Source organism: Nannospalax galili, unplaced genomic scaffold, assembly GCF_000622305.1.
Source record: "Nannospalax galili isolate Female #2095 unplaced genomic scaffold, S.galili_v1.0 scaffold1199, whole genome shotgun sequence".
Lineage (NCBI taxonomy): Eukaryota > Metazoa > Chordata > Mammalia > Rodentia > Spalacidae > Nannospalax > Nannospalax galili.
This window is the reverse complement of record NW_008342713.1, coordinates 584237-600947: the sequence shown is the minus strand read 5'-3', so window position 1 is coordinate 600947 and position 16711 is coordinate 584237. Positions and strand designations below refer to the sequence as shown.

Genomic DNA, 16711 nt, shown 5'->3' with positions numbered 1-16711 from the left:
GACCAGGTGGCCTACATAGTCACCTGGGAAGACTTGGCCCGGAACCCCACATCTTGGGCACGGCCGTTCCTACCTCCTAGGGGAACTGGAGAGACTAGCCAGGGGCCTCCTACCCCTTCTGCTCCCCTGAGTCTTACTTCTTCCCTCCTGCCCCTTCAGTCTGCCCCTGAAAAGAAGAAGCAAAAGCCAATCCTCCCTGAGGACCAAGCTTCCCTAACCCTCCTTGATCCTCCACCTCCCTATCTACCTGCGCAGGCACCTCCACCCCAAGAACTACCTTATCCCTCTCCTGATTCCACTGAACCTGACAAATCCCCTCCTCTATCTAACAGACTCCACCTAAGGAGGGATAGAGGGGGCCCCTCTAATGGAACCTGGACTGCCCAGGTTTTTCCCCTCTGAACTGTAGGGGATCAGATCCAGTACTGGCCTTTTTCATCCTCTGACTTGTATAATTGGAAGACTCATAACCCCTCTTTTTCCCAGGATCCTCAGGCTCTAACTGCTTTAATAGAGTCTATTCTCCTTACCCACCAACCCACCTGGGAGGATTGCCAACAACTCCTCCGGGCACTTTTAACTATAGAGGAAAGACAGCGAGTCATCCTGGAGGCCTGGAAAAATGTCCCCAGGCAGGATGGGAGACCCACTCAACTCCCAAATGAAATAGACGCAGGATTTCCTCTGACCAGACCCAACTGGGACCCTGAAACCGTGGCTGGTAGGGAGCGTCTCCATCTTTATTGCAAGACTCTGTTAGTGGGTGTCAAAGGAGCTGGAAGGCGCCCAACCAATTTGACAAAGGTGCGTGCTATAACCCAGGGGGAAAAAATAAAACCCCCGCAGGGTTTCTAGGAGAAGCTGAATCTATAATAAGCGAGAAACTTTAGAAGAAAGAGAGGACAGAATCAGAAAAGAGCAGGAAGCTAGAAAAGATAAGAGAAAAAAAAAAAAGAGAAAAAATTAAGTCGAATTTTGGCCATAATAGTTCAGGGAACAGGACCAGGACCAGGTAGGAACCTGGGAGACAAGAGAAGGCCCCGAGTGGATAAAGACCAGTGTGCCTATTGTAAGGAGAGAGGACATTGGGCTCAAGAATGTCCGAAGAAGCTGAACAAACTTCAAAAGAAAACAACCCCAATCCTGACTCTAGGGGACTAGGGAAGTCGGGGCCAGGAGCTCCCCCCTGAGCCCAGGGTAACCTTGAAGATAGGGGGGCAATTGACCACCTTCATGGTAGACACAGGAGCTCAACACTCGGTCCTGACAACAACCGGACCCATGAGTTCCAAAACAGCCTGGGTCCAAGGGGCTACCGGAGGAAAAACATTCAGATGGACCACAGAAAGGAAAGTGGACCTCAGTACAGGACGTGTCTCCCACTCGTTCTTACTGGTCCCCGACTGTCCATATCCCCTTCTTGGGAGAGATTTACTCTCTAAACTGGGAGCCCACATCCACTTCACAGGAAAGGGAGCTACTATAAAAGAAAAAGATAGAGCTCCTCTATACCCTTTAACAAAGAATGGAACTCCTTTTGTCTGGGCTGATGAACACCAGAGAGCTTTTGACAAAATAAAAAGAGTGCTACTGACAGCTCCAGTGCTAAGATTGCCAGACTTGACAAAACCTTTTATCTTATATGTAGATAAAAATAAAGGAATGGCAAAAGAAGTTCTTACTCAGACCCTGGGACCCTGGAAAAGGCCAGTGGCTTATCTCTCAAAGAAACTGGACAATGTGGCCGCTGACTGGCCCCCATGCTTGAGGATTATGGCGGCAATAACATCCCTGGTAAAAGACTCAAACTCACCATGGGCCAGCCCTTGACTATTATAACACTACATGTGGTGGAGTCTATCATTAGACAGCCCCCTGACAGATGGCTGTCAAATGCCAGGGTAACTCATTACCAGGCACTACTATTAAATCCAGAAAAGATCAAGTTTGGTAGCCCTGCCACCTTAAACCCTGCCACGCTGCTACCAAACCCCGAGAAAGACACTGAGATTCCCCATGATTGTCAACAAATACTTGCAGAGATGCATGGAACTAGGAAAGACCTCACTGACCAGCCCCTAACAGATGCAGATGCCACCTGGTATATGGATGGGAGCAGTTTTCTGCGAGACGACACTTTCTCAGGGTGGGTTAAAGCTTTCCCCACCCAGAAGGAGACAGCCCAGACTGTGGTAAAGAAACTGATTAAAAACATCTTCCCTTGATTCGGACTGCCTAAGGCAATTGGGTCTGATAATGGCCCGGCCTTCGTTTCCCAGGTAAGTCAGGGAATGGCCAAAACACTGGGGATTAATTGGAAATTACATTGTGCTTACAGACCCCAGAGTTCAGGACAGGTAAAAAAAAAAATAAAACTATTAAAGAGACCTTAACCAAATTAGCTTTAGAGACTGGCATTAAAGACTGGGTGCAGCTCCTACCTCTAGCTCTATTTCAAGCTAGAAATACTCCTGTTATGCACGGTCTAACCCCTTACGAAATCCTTTTTGGAGGACCACCTCCTGTTCTCAATGTAACTCTGTCCCCCTTGCCCTCTTCCTTTGATAACCCTAGCTTAAAAACAAGACTCCAAGCCCTTCAGATCATCCAGAACCAGGTTTGGAAGCCCTTGGCTGCTGTCTACCGGCCTGGAAACCCACAAATGCCCTACTCCTACCAGAGCCTTGATCATCCTTGTTGCCATCATCACATTGGTACTCACTGACCTTGCTTAAAAGCTATAACACAACTTCTTACAATGCAGCTGATTCTACTTCTCGGAGAGACTGCCTGCTCCTGACAGCGAGATGCCTGCCGGTTTATTCAACTCCACGGTACAATCCTCATGTGCCTATGCAGCTGACATGGATGGTGACAAATCCTGAGACGGGCCATACACTTCGGCTTGCCAACTCCACCACCTTAAACATTCCAGTCTTAAACTTTTCTGCAGCCGGTCAGACTAAAATTAGCCATCCAGATGCCATGAGTCCGATGCTGCAGGTGTTACAACAGTCGTTTTTGTTCCTTAACGTCACTAGACCTAAAACCACTTGAACTTGTTGGTTCTGCTATGATGCTTCCAGAAAACCTATAGATTTTATGATTAAAATCTTGCCATAAAAAAAGGGGAGAATGATGAAATCAAACTAAAGTCCCCCTAGGTCAAAGTGGATTCAAACTAAGTCCCCCAGACCAAAGAAGAATGTTCTGGGAAGCTGTACAAGGAAGTAAGATGTAAAATCTAACTGCTGAAAAAAAGCTGACCTTTTCATGCTCTGTGCACAAGCTGAAGATCACCCGAACCTTCCCCCTCCCACTGCTGCCGGTTTTGGTTTGTGGTTTTTGCCTTTAAAAGAAGCCTGTAAGCTGAGCTCTGGGCTGCTGCTGCTCTCTCTCCGAGTGAGGCAGAAGCCCGTCTGCGCAAACGATTAAATCCTCTTGCTTGTTGCATCTCCTGGTCTTGGAACTGAGTCATTGGGGTGCGACCTTCCATGGACGTTGGGAACCCCAGACCGGGGGCCCAACACTTTAAAACTATTTGAAGTAGAAAATGTACAAGAAGTTATTTTTGTAGTAAAATGAGAACACTACAGAAAGCTTAGTAACTAGAAAGAAGCAAAAGTCAGCCAGACCTGCTGGTACCTGCAAACCCAGTCCTTGGGACACCAAGGCAGGAGGATTATAAATTCAAAGACAGACTAGGCTAAACAGGGAGAGAGAAAGGGAAAGAAGAAGGATGACAGGGTCCATTCACAGTCAAATCATCTAGACAACTGCTAGCATTTTAGGTCTCCTCCTTCATATGTAGATGATGATGATGATGATGATTTTGGTCTTTTTGAAACAGGGTCTCCCTGTAGCCCCAGCTGGCCTGGAACTCACTATGTAGACCAGGCTGGCCTTGAACTCACAGAGATCTGCCAGCCTCTGCCTCCCAAGTGCTGGGACTATAGGGGTGAGCCACCATGCCTGGCTTTTTCAGTTGCAGATTTAAAATAGCTGTAAAGTTTTTTTTTTTTTTTTACTTAAAAGAAGCTAGCATTTTTTCTTAATATAAATTTTTTCTTTAATATAAATTCTCAAATATACAATTTAATCAAGGAAATATAAAACTTCAATTGTTCTTTGTAGTGGAACATTTGTTTCATTCCTTTGCAATCAAAAATAACACTGCAGCTGGGTGTGGTGGCACACGCCTTTACTCCCAGCGCGGGAGGCAGAGGCAGGTGAATCTTTGTGAGTTTGAGGCCAGTCTGCTCTACATAGTGAGTTCCAGGACAGCTGGGGCTACAGAGAGACCCTATCTCAAAAAACAGACAAACAAACAAACAAACAAACAAAAAAACCCAACACTGCAATGTTGTACTTTTAATACTTTTTAAAGGTATTAGTTTCCTGGGATACAATGCCAGAGACAGGATACAGAATCTAAGAAAATAAACACAAGCTGCTTCTGCAGAGTCAGTCAGTCATTTAAAAATTTTTTATTGCAACTTTATAAGTCTGCCTGCTTTTCTGAAGAATTCAGAAAAGTATAACCTTTCCTTTTCTTCTATGTCTTTTCCTAATACTTTGGTGCTTCCTCAACATTTCTGGGCTTCCTTATTCTTCCTTTAAAGCTCCCTACTCTCCCATGTGGCTTCTAGTCCATCATGTGTCTGACCTTCAACCTGGCTTTAAAAGGCATGGGTTTTAGACCAGGCATAGTGGCACATGCCTTTAATCCCAGCACTCAGGAGGCAGAGGCAGGGGGATCTCTGTGAGCTCAAGGCCAGCCTGGTCTACATGGTGAGTTCTAGGACAGCTGGGGCTACAGGGAGACCCTGTCTCAAAAAAAAAAAAAAAAAAGGGCATGGATTTTGGCCTTCTCCTCCATTTTCCTTCTCCAGGGAGTGAGATTTATAGCTTGTGAGGTATGTGATGGCCCATACCTTTAATCCCAGTAGAGGGAGAGGCAAGAGAGTCTTATTCTATATAGTTCTAGGACAGCCAGGCCTACATAGTGAAACCCTGTCTCAAAAACCATTTTTTTTTTTTGAGACAGGGTCTCCCTGTAGCCCCAGCTGGCCTGGAACTTACTATGTAGACCAGGCTAGCCTTGAACTGACAGAGATCCACCTGCCTCTGGTAGGATTAAAGGCATGTGCCACCATGTCCGGCCTTGGGGGGGGGGTTTCTTTTTTAAACTCTAATATAATAAAATTGTTCTTAACCATAAATAAATACTGTTCTGTGTGGATATAGGCATGGTGTGTGTGTGTGTGTGTGTGTGTGTGTGTGTGTGTGTGTTGGTGCATGCAACTGTGCCCACATGGAGATAGAGGACAAGTTTATGTAGCTGGTTCTCTTCTTCCACACTTTATTTTATTTAGGAGCCTGAGCTATCATGGCAGCACCCATGTAACTGTGCATGATCACAGGGTCAGGAGTCACCATGCTGTGGGCCACGTGGCTGGCAATGAGTTTGGTTCATGCCCAGGAAGTGATTGATGCAGGTTCCAGTCTGCTCCCTGCTGCCAGTCTCTTGCATGCATGTGTCATCCAGGAATCAGTCCAGCCCAACCAACACAATGAACTATCCCCTTCCACACTCATCAAAGACTACAAGGACGTCATCCCTGGCATGGGGAAGGTTGATGATGTTGTGAAAAGAGTCTATCTTAGGAAATGGCCATCCAGAAAGAGAAGCTAAAAATCAAGCAAGAATAGTTAATGAACAAGATGACTGAAAACCTTGAGGACAACAGATTCTGGAGGCTTGAATTGTTGCCTTGATAGTCAAGATCCACCATTATGAAGAATACATGTAGAAACACTGAAAGGACAAAGCCCACAGATGCCAACCAAAGGAAAAAGATGAGCGAGGACCAACTATGATGTCTTTGAGAGGGCATGAAGGGAGGTAGAAATTGAACAGACCATTCCTCCTCTTCATTTCCAAAAGGTCCATCACCCCTTCCTGGCCATGAAGGCTCTGTGCATTTAGGTTTTCCAGGCAGTACAAAAGCTGAAGGAAGCTGGGCATGGTGGTGCATGCCTTTAATTCCAGCACTCGGGAGGCACAGGCAGGCCGATCTCTGTGAGATTGAGGCCAGTCTAGTATACATAGCAAGTTCCAGGTCAGCTGTAGCTACAGCTACCCTGTCTCAAAAAGATTAAAAAGACCAAAAGAAAAAAGAAAGGCCTTAAAAGCTACAGCAGCACTAGTGTCTGCCTGAAAACAAGACACTATAGAGACCTAGTGAGCCCTTCCCAAGTGCTACCAGATACCAAAGAAAACCAGTAAAGTCTGTTTTGCCTTGAAGAATTAAAAAATTAAAAATAAATTTTATGAGTGTTTAGCTTGCATGTATGTAAGTGTACCACATGCTTGCTTGCACTGCCTGCAAAGGACAGAGGAAGGAGTTGGATCCTGGAGCTGGAGTTACAGATGGTTGTTAGCTGCCATGTGGGTCCTGGGAACCAAATTCAGGTCTTCTGAGAGAAGACAGCAAGTGCTCTTAACCACTGAAGCATTTCTCCAACACCTCTCCTTCCACCTTTACATGGGTTCTAGGCAAGTGTCTTTGCCTTCTGGGCCATATTGCTGGTTCTTAATTTGTTTTTTGTTTTTTTTATGTTTTTATATTTATTTACGTGTGTGTGTGTGTGTGTGTGCACGTGTGCGTGCATGTGTGCGTGCACATATGCCATGGAATGCATGTGGAGGTCAGAGGACAACTTGGGAGAGTCAGTTCTCTCCTTCCACCATATGAGTTCTGGGACTGAACTCAGGTCATAAGGCTTGGCAGCAAGAGTCTTTATCTGCTGAATCATTTCATACATTTGTCTTTTAATTGATGATTTACATTTTTAGGCATTTACTGATTTGTTGGGAAGCAGGAAATTTTAAACAGAGTAAGTTTGTAATTGGGCTTTTCTTATCATGCCTACAGGGACTATTTTTTTTTGTTTTTGTTCTGTACATTAATTTTGCATTAAAAAAAGTTATTGATTTTATACTTCTGTGTGTTACAAGCGTGACACAGGTCTCCCAGGGCTAAAAATCACCATGCTGGCAGAGCCATAGTCCTTCTTGGAGACTGAAAACCTAAAGTCCTTATTGACTTCAACCTCCTGTCACCTCCAACCTCCTGTTTACACTGCTTCTGCACCTCCATGGGTCAAGAAATTCCTCAGATGTGACTTTTCTTACTTTTATCCTAATTGTTTCCTTATTTTACTTCATAATGTAATCACTTACATGCAATTTAATTTTGTCAGTTTCTTGAACATCATATAAACAGATCAAGACATCAAAAAAAGTTAATGATTTAAAATTTACATGCGCTTATGTGGGAAAAGTAATTGCTTTTTAGTGACCATTTCATTTCTAAGCTGTTCTAGTTTGGATTATAGAAACAAAATGAAGATTTTACTTACTCTTAAAGAATCTTTCTTGTTCTGGATAGCTGAATAAATATTTAAAAAGCTGTACTCTCTTTCTTATTAACTCTATAGTCGAGGCCAGTTTGGAACTCATATAGTCCAGGCCATCCTCAAACTTGGTGGTATTACAAGTATAAGTATATAGTCCAGGCCTCCTACATCCATGTGGTGGTATTATGAGTATAAGGCACTACACTTAGCTTGTTTTTCTCTGTTCTAAAAAGATTTAAAAACATTTCATTCTTCAATTTATCTGAAAACTTCCCCTGCCTGCTACCCCATAGGACCATTTTTTTTAGCATAGACATGTTTTAAAAATAGTCAGTACACCCCCAGAACTATGACCTAAATAAACCTCTATTCTTCATGAAAGAAAAACAAAAAAACAAAAACTAAGTTACCAAGAGTGGTTGAGAAAAGAGTTCTAGTTGAGCTCTATAAATGATGTCGTCAAGTACTTCCTGGCCAAGATCCCACTGTCCATTATACCTGTGGAAAAGAGATCACTTTTAACATATATCTCTCATTTTCAGCACTTTTTAAAAAATTTCTTTTTGATTTACTTATTTTTTGATTTTATGTGTTTGAGTGTTATGCCTGCATGTACCCATGTCGTGTAGTGCCCATGGAGGATAGAAGAGGGCATCTAATCCCCTGGAACTGGAGATGACAGTTGTTAGCTGCCATGTGGGTGCTGTGTTTCAAACCCTGGTCTTCTGCAAGAACAGCCAGTGCTCTTAATTGCTGAGTCATCTCTCCAGCCCCATTTTCAGCACTTTTAAAAACTGTTCCAGGGGCTGGAGAGATGGCTCAGTGGTTAAGAACACTTGCTTTTCTTCCAGAGGACCTGGGTTTGAGTCTAAGCACCCACATGGCAGTGAACAACTGTCTGTAACTCCAGTTCTAGGGATCTGGCACCTTCTTCTGTTCTTTGCAGTGCAGTGCATGACACAGGTGCACTTACATACATGCAGGCAATACACTCATACATGTAAAATAAAAATAAGTATTTAAAAACTGTTCTAAGATCCACGACATTGGCTATAAAACAAGACTTTTTATCAAAATTTTTATCCTTTCATTTCTTTTTTTCCGGGGTGGGGGTGTCTTTTTTTTTTTTTCCTTTTGGTCTTTTTGAGACAGGGTCTCCCTGTAGCCCCAGCTGTCCTGGAACTCACTATGTAGACCAAGCTAGCCTGCTAGCCTTGAACTCACAGAAATCTACCTGTCTTGAGTGCTAGGAACAAAGACATGCAATACCACACCTGTTTTGTTTATAATAACAAAATCGAGAGTTCAGGGGCTGGAGAGATGGCTCAGCAGTTAAGAGCACTGCCTGCTCTTGCAGAAGACCTGGGTTTGGTTTCCAGCACCCATATGGCAGCTAACAATCATCTTTAACTCCAGTTCCAGGGGATCTGATGCCCTCTTCTGGCCTCTTCAAGCACCTGCACACAAGTGTGCACTTACACACATCAGGCAAAATACTCACACACATAAAAACAGTAAAAACAGGGGCTGGAGAGATGGCTCAGCAGTTAAGAACACTGAATGTTCTTGCAGGAGACCTGGGTTTGAATCCCAGCACCCACACGGAAGCTAATAATTGTCCGTAACTCCAGTTCCAGGGGATTTAACAGCCTCTTTTGTCCTCTGTGAGCATTGCATGACATGGGTGTACTTACTACCTACACACAGGCAATACAAACATACATATAAAAATAACAAACTATTAAAAATGAATCATTAAAGAAAGTAAAAAAATTTAAATGAAGATTTCAAATCTATGTTTAATACAGTTTACAGATGTTTGTTCACATAAATCATTTATTCCTATTCAGAGCCATCTATTTAAAGTATTCATGAGAACAAGGATTATGAACTATATAGAGATTACAGTTTATCACTAGAAAACCTAATGATTTCTAAGATGACTCTAATTTTAATGACTAATTAAATAATTTTAATAATACCTTGTATTATTAATTGGCTATTTTGAAAGTACTGAAAGGAAACTGTATTTGGAAGACAAGGTAACAGCTCTATCACGGAACAAAAGATTCTATATTGTATCTGATAAGGAATAGCTCAAACAATTTCATATTCCTCCTACTTACATGGCATAATAAACTCCTGTGAGAAGCTGCACCATAAATTCAGGATCCAATGCTATTCGACCACAGAGTTCCTTCCACTGTTTCTCATGTTGTCGTGGAAAGCCACTCACACAAACCCTAGGAAATAAAGCATTTAACGTGATTTCCTGGCTGATAAAATATAATAGTATGCTTCTGTAAATTCAGTTATCCATTCCTCAAATATCAATACCTGCTCTATGCCAGTCAGCGTTCTAGGTTTAGGATGTAGTCATGAATACATAAAAGTTTGATTTTGTTTACTAAAACATGTCTTTTTTTCTTTTTTGTCTTTTTGAAGCAGGGCCTCCCTGTAGCCCCAGCTGTCCTGGAACTCACTATGTAGACCAGGCTGGCCTCGAACTCACAAAGATCCACCTGCCTCTGCTTCCCAAGTGCTGGGATTAAAGGTGTGCGCCACCACGCCTGGCCTAAAACATGTCTTTATTCATAAAGCAATCTATTCTGGTGAGCTTTATCAATAAAAGTTAACAACTTTTCTCAAATAGCTAACAACCTCTTCCACAGAGATTTTTTTTCCTCCTCCTCCTCTCTCTCTCGCTCTCGCATATACCAATGTATAACTTTTATTCATCCCTAATTGTATCAATGGATTACTAGATAGTATATAAATCTTAAAACACACATTTCAAAATACTACTATGAAGTCACTATTATTTAATGTTTTAGTGCTTTTATTTAAGCAATATGAAATATGTGTATTTGTTATATAACCATTTCTGTCTCTTGAGTGCTGAGATTATAGATGTGCCAATAATGTTATCAATATAATGCAATTTTCAAACTGCAATTTGTATTTATATACTTTTGTTTTGTTTTCTTTTGACAGGGTCTCCCTAGTCCCAGTCTGCCTATGGCCACGATTTCAGGCTGGCCTCGATTTCACAGAGATCTGCCTGCCTCTGCCTCCCAAGGGTTGGGACTTTTTAATTGTTTTTTGAGTCAGGGTCTCACTATGTAGCCATGGCTGGCCTGGAACTTGCTGTGTAGACCAGACCACCTGCCTCTGCCTACCCAAGGAGGCCCATGTGGCATAAAAGTGAGAATAGACTCCAGAAGCTTAAATTTAGGAACTTATATTTCAGCAAAATATGAAAACCTACAGTCCTAGCTGGGCATGGTGGCATATGCCTTTAATTCTAGCATTCAGGAGGCAGAATGAGGCAGATCTTTGTGAGTTCCAGGCCAACTGGGGGCTTCAGGAAGACCCTGTCTCAAAAGGACCAAAACAAACAAACAAACAAACAAACAACCCTACAGTTCTACAACTCTAGGAACAGAATTCTGCCAACAAGTATCAAGTTCAGATTGAGACAACAATTCCAGATGTCCTTTGATAAGAGTGTGTAAATTGCAGAAGAACCACAAGCCTCATTAGGGAAAACCACAAATCCCTTAAAGTGGCTAACTGGCTCTAAATTGGCAGCCTAGCATTGCTCAAGTCTTATCAACTAGTCACTTCTGGACTGAAGGAGGCTGTTTATGGAGCAAATCTGTATCATTTAGTACCCTAAGATAGTTTGCCTGCCTGAGAAAATAATCTTGGGAGAGAGACCCTTAAGGTCACCAGATACTGGCACCGAGTTAACTCTTGCAGCTGTGTACAAGAGAGTTCCTATACAAGTCCAAACCGCCCCTCACTTCAATGCAGATTCCTTCTTCACATGGAAAGGTTTCTGTCCTCTGCTGTGTCCTCTGAATAAAAGGACACATTCCTTGCCTGTTGCAGGTCTGGCTCTGGTTCTTATTTCTTAACTTTAAACTCCTGAATCTAACAGCCTTACTGTATAGCCTTAAAAGACCCCTAAGCTGCCACATATGGTGGTGCATACCTTTAACCCCAGCACTCAGGAAGCAGAGGCTGGGGGATCTCAGTGAGTCTGTGGCAAGCCTGGTCCATATAGCAAGTTCTAGACCAGCCAGGGCTACATAGCCAATTAAAAAAAAAAAAAAATCCTCAACAGAGGACTCAGATAGGTTGCCACCTAGATTCCTATCCGATAGAAAATGTGAAATAATAAATGTGTGATGTTTTGAGCTGCTAAGCTAGTGGCAATTGTGTTGAGGCAGGGTCTCTCTTGCTATTTCTGCCATTGTGCTGCACCTACAAGCCTCCTTGAACCTCCACATAGTAGTGCTGGGATTACAGATGTGAACTTCCACGCCCAGCTTTTTTTACTTAGGCTGTACTCAAATTCACATCATAAGGGTTGCTCAGCAAGCTCTTTTGTCTGCTGAGCCATCTTACTGGCCCAGGAATTTGTTATGTAGTAACAGAAAGAGAATGTTTATCATTTAACTTTTGAGAAGGCTCAGTTTCCTGAAGTGAAAAGTCAGCTGGATAGCATAAACTCGGAACTAAAATTCTGTGACTCTAATTTATATTACTTAAATATTTTTCTATAGTAGAAATTTAAATTTCAGCCAAACTTGCTATCAGAAATTCTATTTTTTTTTTTTTTTTGGTCTTATTTTGAGACAGGGTCTCCTTGTAGTCCCAGCTGGCCTGGAACTTGCTATGTAGACCAGGCTGGTCTTGAACTCACAGAGATCTGCCTGCCTCTGCCTCCCTTCGAATTTAAAAAAGATTATAATCCATGGCACACATAGGATACCCTCTTTTCCATCACACAGATAACTGGCCTAAAAGTAATCTTCTCCAATACAAATAATTATTTATAAAATATATAGAGGAGCAAGCCTATAATCCCAACATTTGGGAGGTGGGGGCTAGACGATCAGGACTTTAAGGCTAGCCTGGGCTTCATAAGGCCCTACTTCAAACAAACAAAAAAATGTACAAAGAAAAAAAAATGTACATTCTTTTTTTGTTTTTTAATACTTTTAAATTTTATCTTATGTGTATGAGTGTTTTGCTTGTATGTGTGCAAGTATACTTGTGCCATGTATACCTGTGGAGGCCAGAAGAGGGCACCAGATCCCCTGGAACAGGAGTTACAGAAGGTTGTTAGCTGTCATGTGGATGCTGGGAACCAAACCCAAGTTCTTTGCAAGAGCAGTCAGTGCTCTTAACTGCTGAGCCACCTCTCTAGCCCCAAGAGTCACATTCTAAAGGTTTCTCCCAAACACAGGTCTATTCAAAACTCCCAACATCATTTATAAAAAATGGCATCCAGGGAGTGATTAGGTGTATGGCCAAAAGATCCTAAACTTAGGTGACTTAACCTAACTCTTGTTCAGCTAGGAAATATCTCACTTAATGTCAAAATAATTTTCATTCCTATAGCAAGTAAACTCCATGTGTTTTATTTATTACTGTATCATGAGAAGTTAGAACAGTGCCTGGCATAGAAAGTATGCTCAATTAATATTTCCAAATAAATCATTGAATATGAAAGCTAGCAATAATCACTCTTCTCACCTGGAGCCCATTCGACAAAGAGATTGGTAAGACGAGGCAGGCATATACACAATAGCAGAATTATAACATAGCATTAGAAAACTCAGGACTTCAAACCTAGAAAAAATAATGGAAAATTATTACAATTATTTTTACTATGTACTTATAGTAAATGTTTTACTGAATGGTTATAGCAATGCTTTAATAATAATCCTCATGATTGCTCTATCAGATAACTATAGCATCCTGTCTTGTACTAAGGCGGTCTCAAAAACCATACCACAAATAAATTCTCAGCCTCAATGACCCCCTTAAAAATCTCTAGAGGCAGGACCCAAGGAAGTTGTATTTCTAAAAAACTTCATATGGATGATGATGTGTACATGAAAACTATTACAGTTTTCAGTTTTTTTTGTAAGAATATAGCCATTTTTTGATGAGAGTTAAAAATTGTTGAGGGGCTAAACTGGAAAAGCAGGTAAGAGCACTGGCTGCTCTTGCAGAGGACCTGTATTCAGTTCCCAGCACCCACACAACAGCTATTCTTAACTCCAGTTCTAGGGGATTTGACACCCTCTTCTGGCCTCCATGGGCACTGCATGCACGGGTACAAAACATAGATGCAGACAAAATACTCATACACATAAAATTTTTTGAAAAATTAAGTTGAGAGGCTAGAAGATGGCTCAGTGGCTAAGAACTATTCTTATTCTTGCAGAGGACCCAGGTTAGATTCCAAGCACTCACATGGTGGCTAACAACTGTCCCTAACTCCAGTTCCAACACCTGCTTTTGGCCTCGGTGGGACTGCACGCATGTGGTGCACTAACATCCATGCAGGCAAAACACTCATACACATAAAATTTAAAATTAAGCTGAAATTCTTATTTGAAAGTAGTCATATCTTTAAATCCTGTCTCCTTTATACATCTAGGTAAGAGTGAAGATCTTCTTTCTCGAAGGATAAGAACCTCCACTTGAGAGCCATGAGGTAGAAATGTGATGTAGTGTGTGTGTGTGTGTGTGTGTGTGTGTGTGTGTGTGTGTGTGTGAGAGGTGTGGGGATACGGGCTGACAGCACATTGAAAAGAGGAAGACTGAGTGAAATATGCCTTATTATATATTCAGACCCCAAGCTCTCTTTCCTCACTTGGCCAGTAGAATGCCACCAGCTAACCCAGTAGTTTAAGAAACTAGAAGAGTTTTCTCTTGGGAATTTGTCCATTTAGAAGGAAACACTTAAAGATACAGACCTAGAAAAGTTCCCAACTGAATGGTCTGTGAGATAACTCCATACTGAAGTTCACGGTCAATTATTCTACCACTATGGTCAAAGCTTCTACATTTTATTTCCTTTATTGTTAAGTGTGGAGGGGCTTATAAGCATCTAAGGAAATCTACTAACATAGAAGACAGAATAAAATGAAAAGGAAAAAGAAAAGCAATTTGGTGAAAACAGAACACATAAAAGGAAAAAAATTACTTTGAATAAAGCATATTATTAATATTCTCAAAAAATATTCTAAGAAGGACTCCTATGCAGAGGACCTGGGTTTAGTTCCCATCACCCACATGGCAACTCACAAATGCCTGTAATTTCAGTTCCAGAGGATGTGATGCCCTCTTCTGGACTCACTAGGCACAGGTACACACATGGTATATTATACATACATGTAGGTAAAACACTCATACACATAAATAAAAATAAATGAATCTCTTAAAATATCATAAGATATTGTTAAAGCCCTGGGTTCCATCCCCAGTCCTACACAAATCAGGCATAGTATTGGTGGTAGGAGGTGAAGGCAGAGGATCAAAAGTTCAAGGTCATCCTTGGCTATATAGTTTGATGCCAGCCTGGACTACATGAGACCCTGTCTCAAACACAACAAAAACAAAACAAAAATTATTATATACAAAACATGACTACAAGAAAACTTTAAAACTCAAGAAAAGTATTGGTCAATGAAATTGAGGCTGTCTCTCAGAATGTGAAAGAAAAAGAAACAATCAAATAAAAAAGGAAAGCCTACCACTCCATCACTCAACATCCAAATTATAATTTAGAAAGCAATCAGATAAAATGGAGAAGCCAAACAAACAACAGTAACTTAACAAAACTTCCCACTCTCAAGGGCATGAATTTCCAAATCGTCTACCTAACAGTACAATAGACAAAGTAAGTCCACACTAAGAACCTCCCAGTGCAATTTCAGAACACCAGGAACAAAGGAGGAGAGGGAGTACAGGAATCAGCAGATCTATGCAGGAAGAGACAAAGGGAACACCCAGGGTAACTGTGCAGGGAGATCCCAAAATACTAATTTATATGACCAGGCAAAGAAGACAACACACTTCTTATCAGAGTAATACAAAAGGCCCTAGACCCCCTTTCCAGGAAGCTGGGGGCTACAGGGAGACCCTATCTCAGAACAAAAGCAAAAACAAAACCCCACTAAAAACCAAAAACAGGCTGGAGAGACGGCTTAGCAGTTAAGAGCCCTGGCTGGTCTTGCAGAGGACCTGGGTTCAGTTTGGTTCCCAGCATCCAGAGACAGCTAACAACCTTCTGTAACTCCAGTTTCAGGGGATCCAAAGCCCACTTCTGACTGCTGTGGAGCATGGGTGCACTTACATACATGTGGGCAATACACATTAAAAAAAAACCCAACAAACAAAAAATCATACTGCAAAAACAAAACAGTATCACAATGAGATCATACTTCATAACCAATAAGATTGCTACCATTAAAAGAAGGAAATTAGGTGTTGGTGAGGATAAGGAGAAACTGAAACTGGTACTCTTACATTGCAGGTGCAAATGGAAAATGGTACACCACCCTGAAGGAGTATGACAATTTCCCAGATAATTAAATGTTGAATTATCATATGAGCAAGCAATCCTACTTCCAGATATATGTGCAAATGCAAAAAGAACTGAAACCAGTCTAGAGGGTCGTTTCAGTGGTTAGGAGCACTGGCTGCTCTTGTAGAGGCCCTGGGTTTGGTTCTTAGCACCCACATGGTGGCTAATTACCAGGGGATCCAACGTCCTCTTTCTGGCCTCTGCATATATTGCAGGACACAGGTGCACTTATATACATGTAAACAAAACATTCATACACATAGACTTTTTACATTATAAAAAAGAGCATGATCATATAAACATGTCTAGTGTTCACTGCTGTTACCACTGTGTGAATGCTTGTGCTCCCCTCAAGTTCATTTGTCAATCCTGATTCCCAGTATGGTCCTCACTGAGAGATGATTAGGCCTTAAGGGGTCCCTCTTCATGTACGGGATTAGCGCCCTTATGAAAGATCTAGAGTACTTTTCATCCCATCACAATATGACAGTACAGGTAAAAGGAACCATCTATGACATGGAGAGCATGCAACCCTCACCAGACAGAATCTGCTGGTTTTTTAATCTTGGACTTCAAAGTCTCTAGAACTGTGAGCGTTGTTCATAATTACTCAGGTTAAGAAAACAGCATTACTCACAATAGCCAAAAAGTGGAAATAGTCTAAATATCTATCAAGTAATTAGTATATTAATAAAATGTGGTATATTTATACTATGGAATACTGTTTGGTTATGAAAAGGAAATGCTGATACATATTACCATATGAATGAACTTTTTAAGTGAAAGAAATGAGAAACAAGCACTTGGGAGGCAGAGGCAGGCGGATCTCTGTGAGTTCAAGACCAGCCTGGTCTACAAAGTGAGTTCCAGGACAGCTGGGGCTACAGGGAGACCCTG

The 16711-nt window shown here is 41.7% G+C and overlaps 1 protein-coding gene and 1 pseudogene across 1 annotated transcript in view; one reads left to right on the top strand and one right to left on the bottom strand.

Annotated features, from left to right (window-relative positions):
• Nucleotides 1-16711, bottom strand: part of Fam126b (family with sequence similarity 126 member B) — a 70354-nt gene that overhangs the window by 23036 nt on the left and 30607 nt on the right. Inside the window, exons 6-8 of the mRNA XM_029566264.1 lie at nt 12970-13065; nt 9549-9665; nt 7833-7920 (exon numbers count right to left, since the gene is read on the bottom strand). Of these exons, the coding sequence (XP_029422124.1) occupies nt 7833-7920; nt 9549-9665; nt 12970-13065 (301 nt within the window). The remainder of the gene's footprint in view (nt 1-7832; nt 7921-9548; nt 9666-12969; nt 13066-16711) is intronic.
• LOC103738680 lies at nt 5149-6870 on the top strand (annotated as a pseudogene).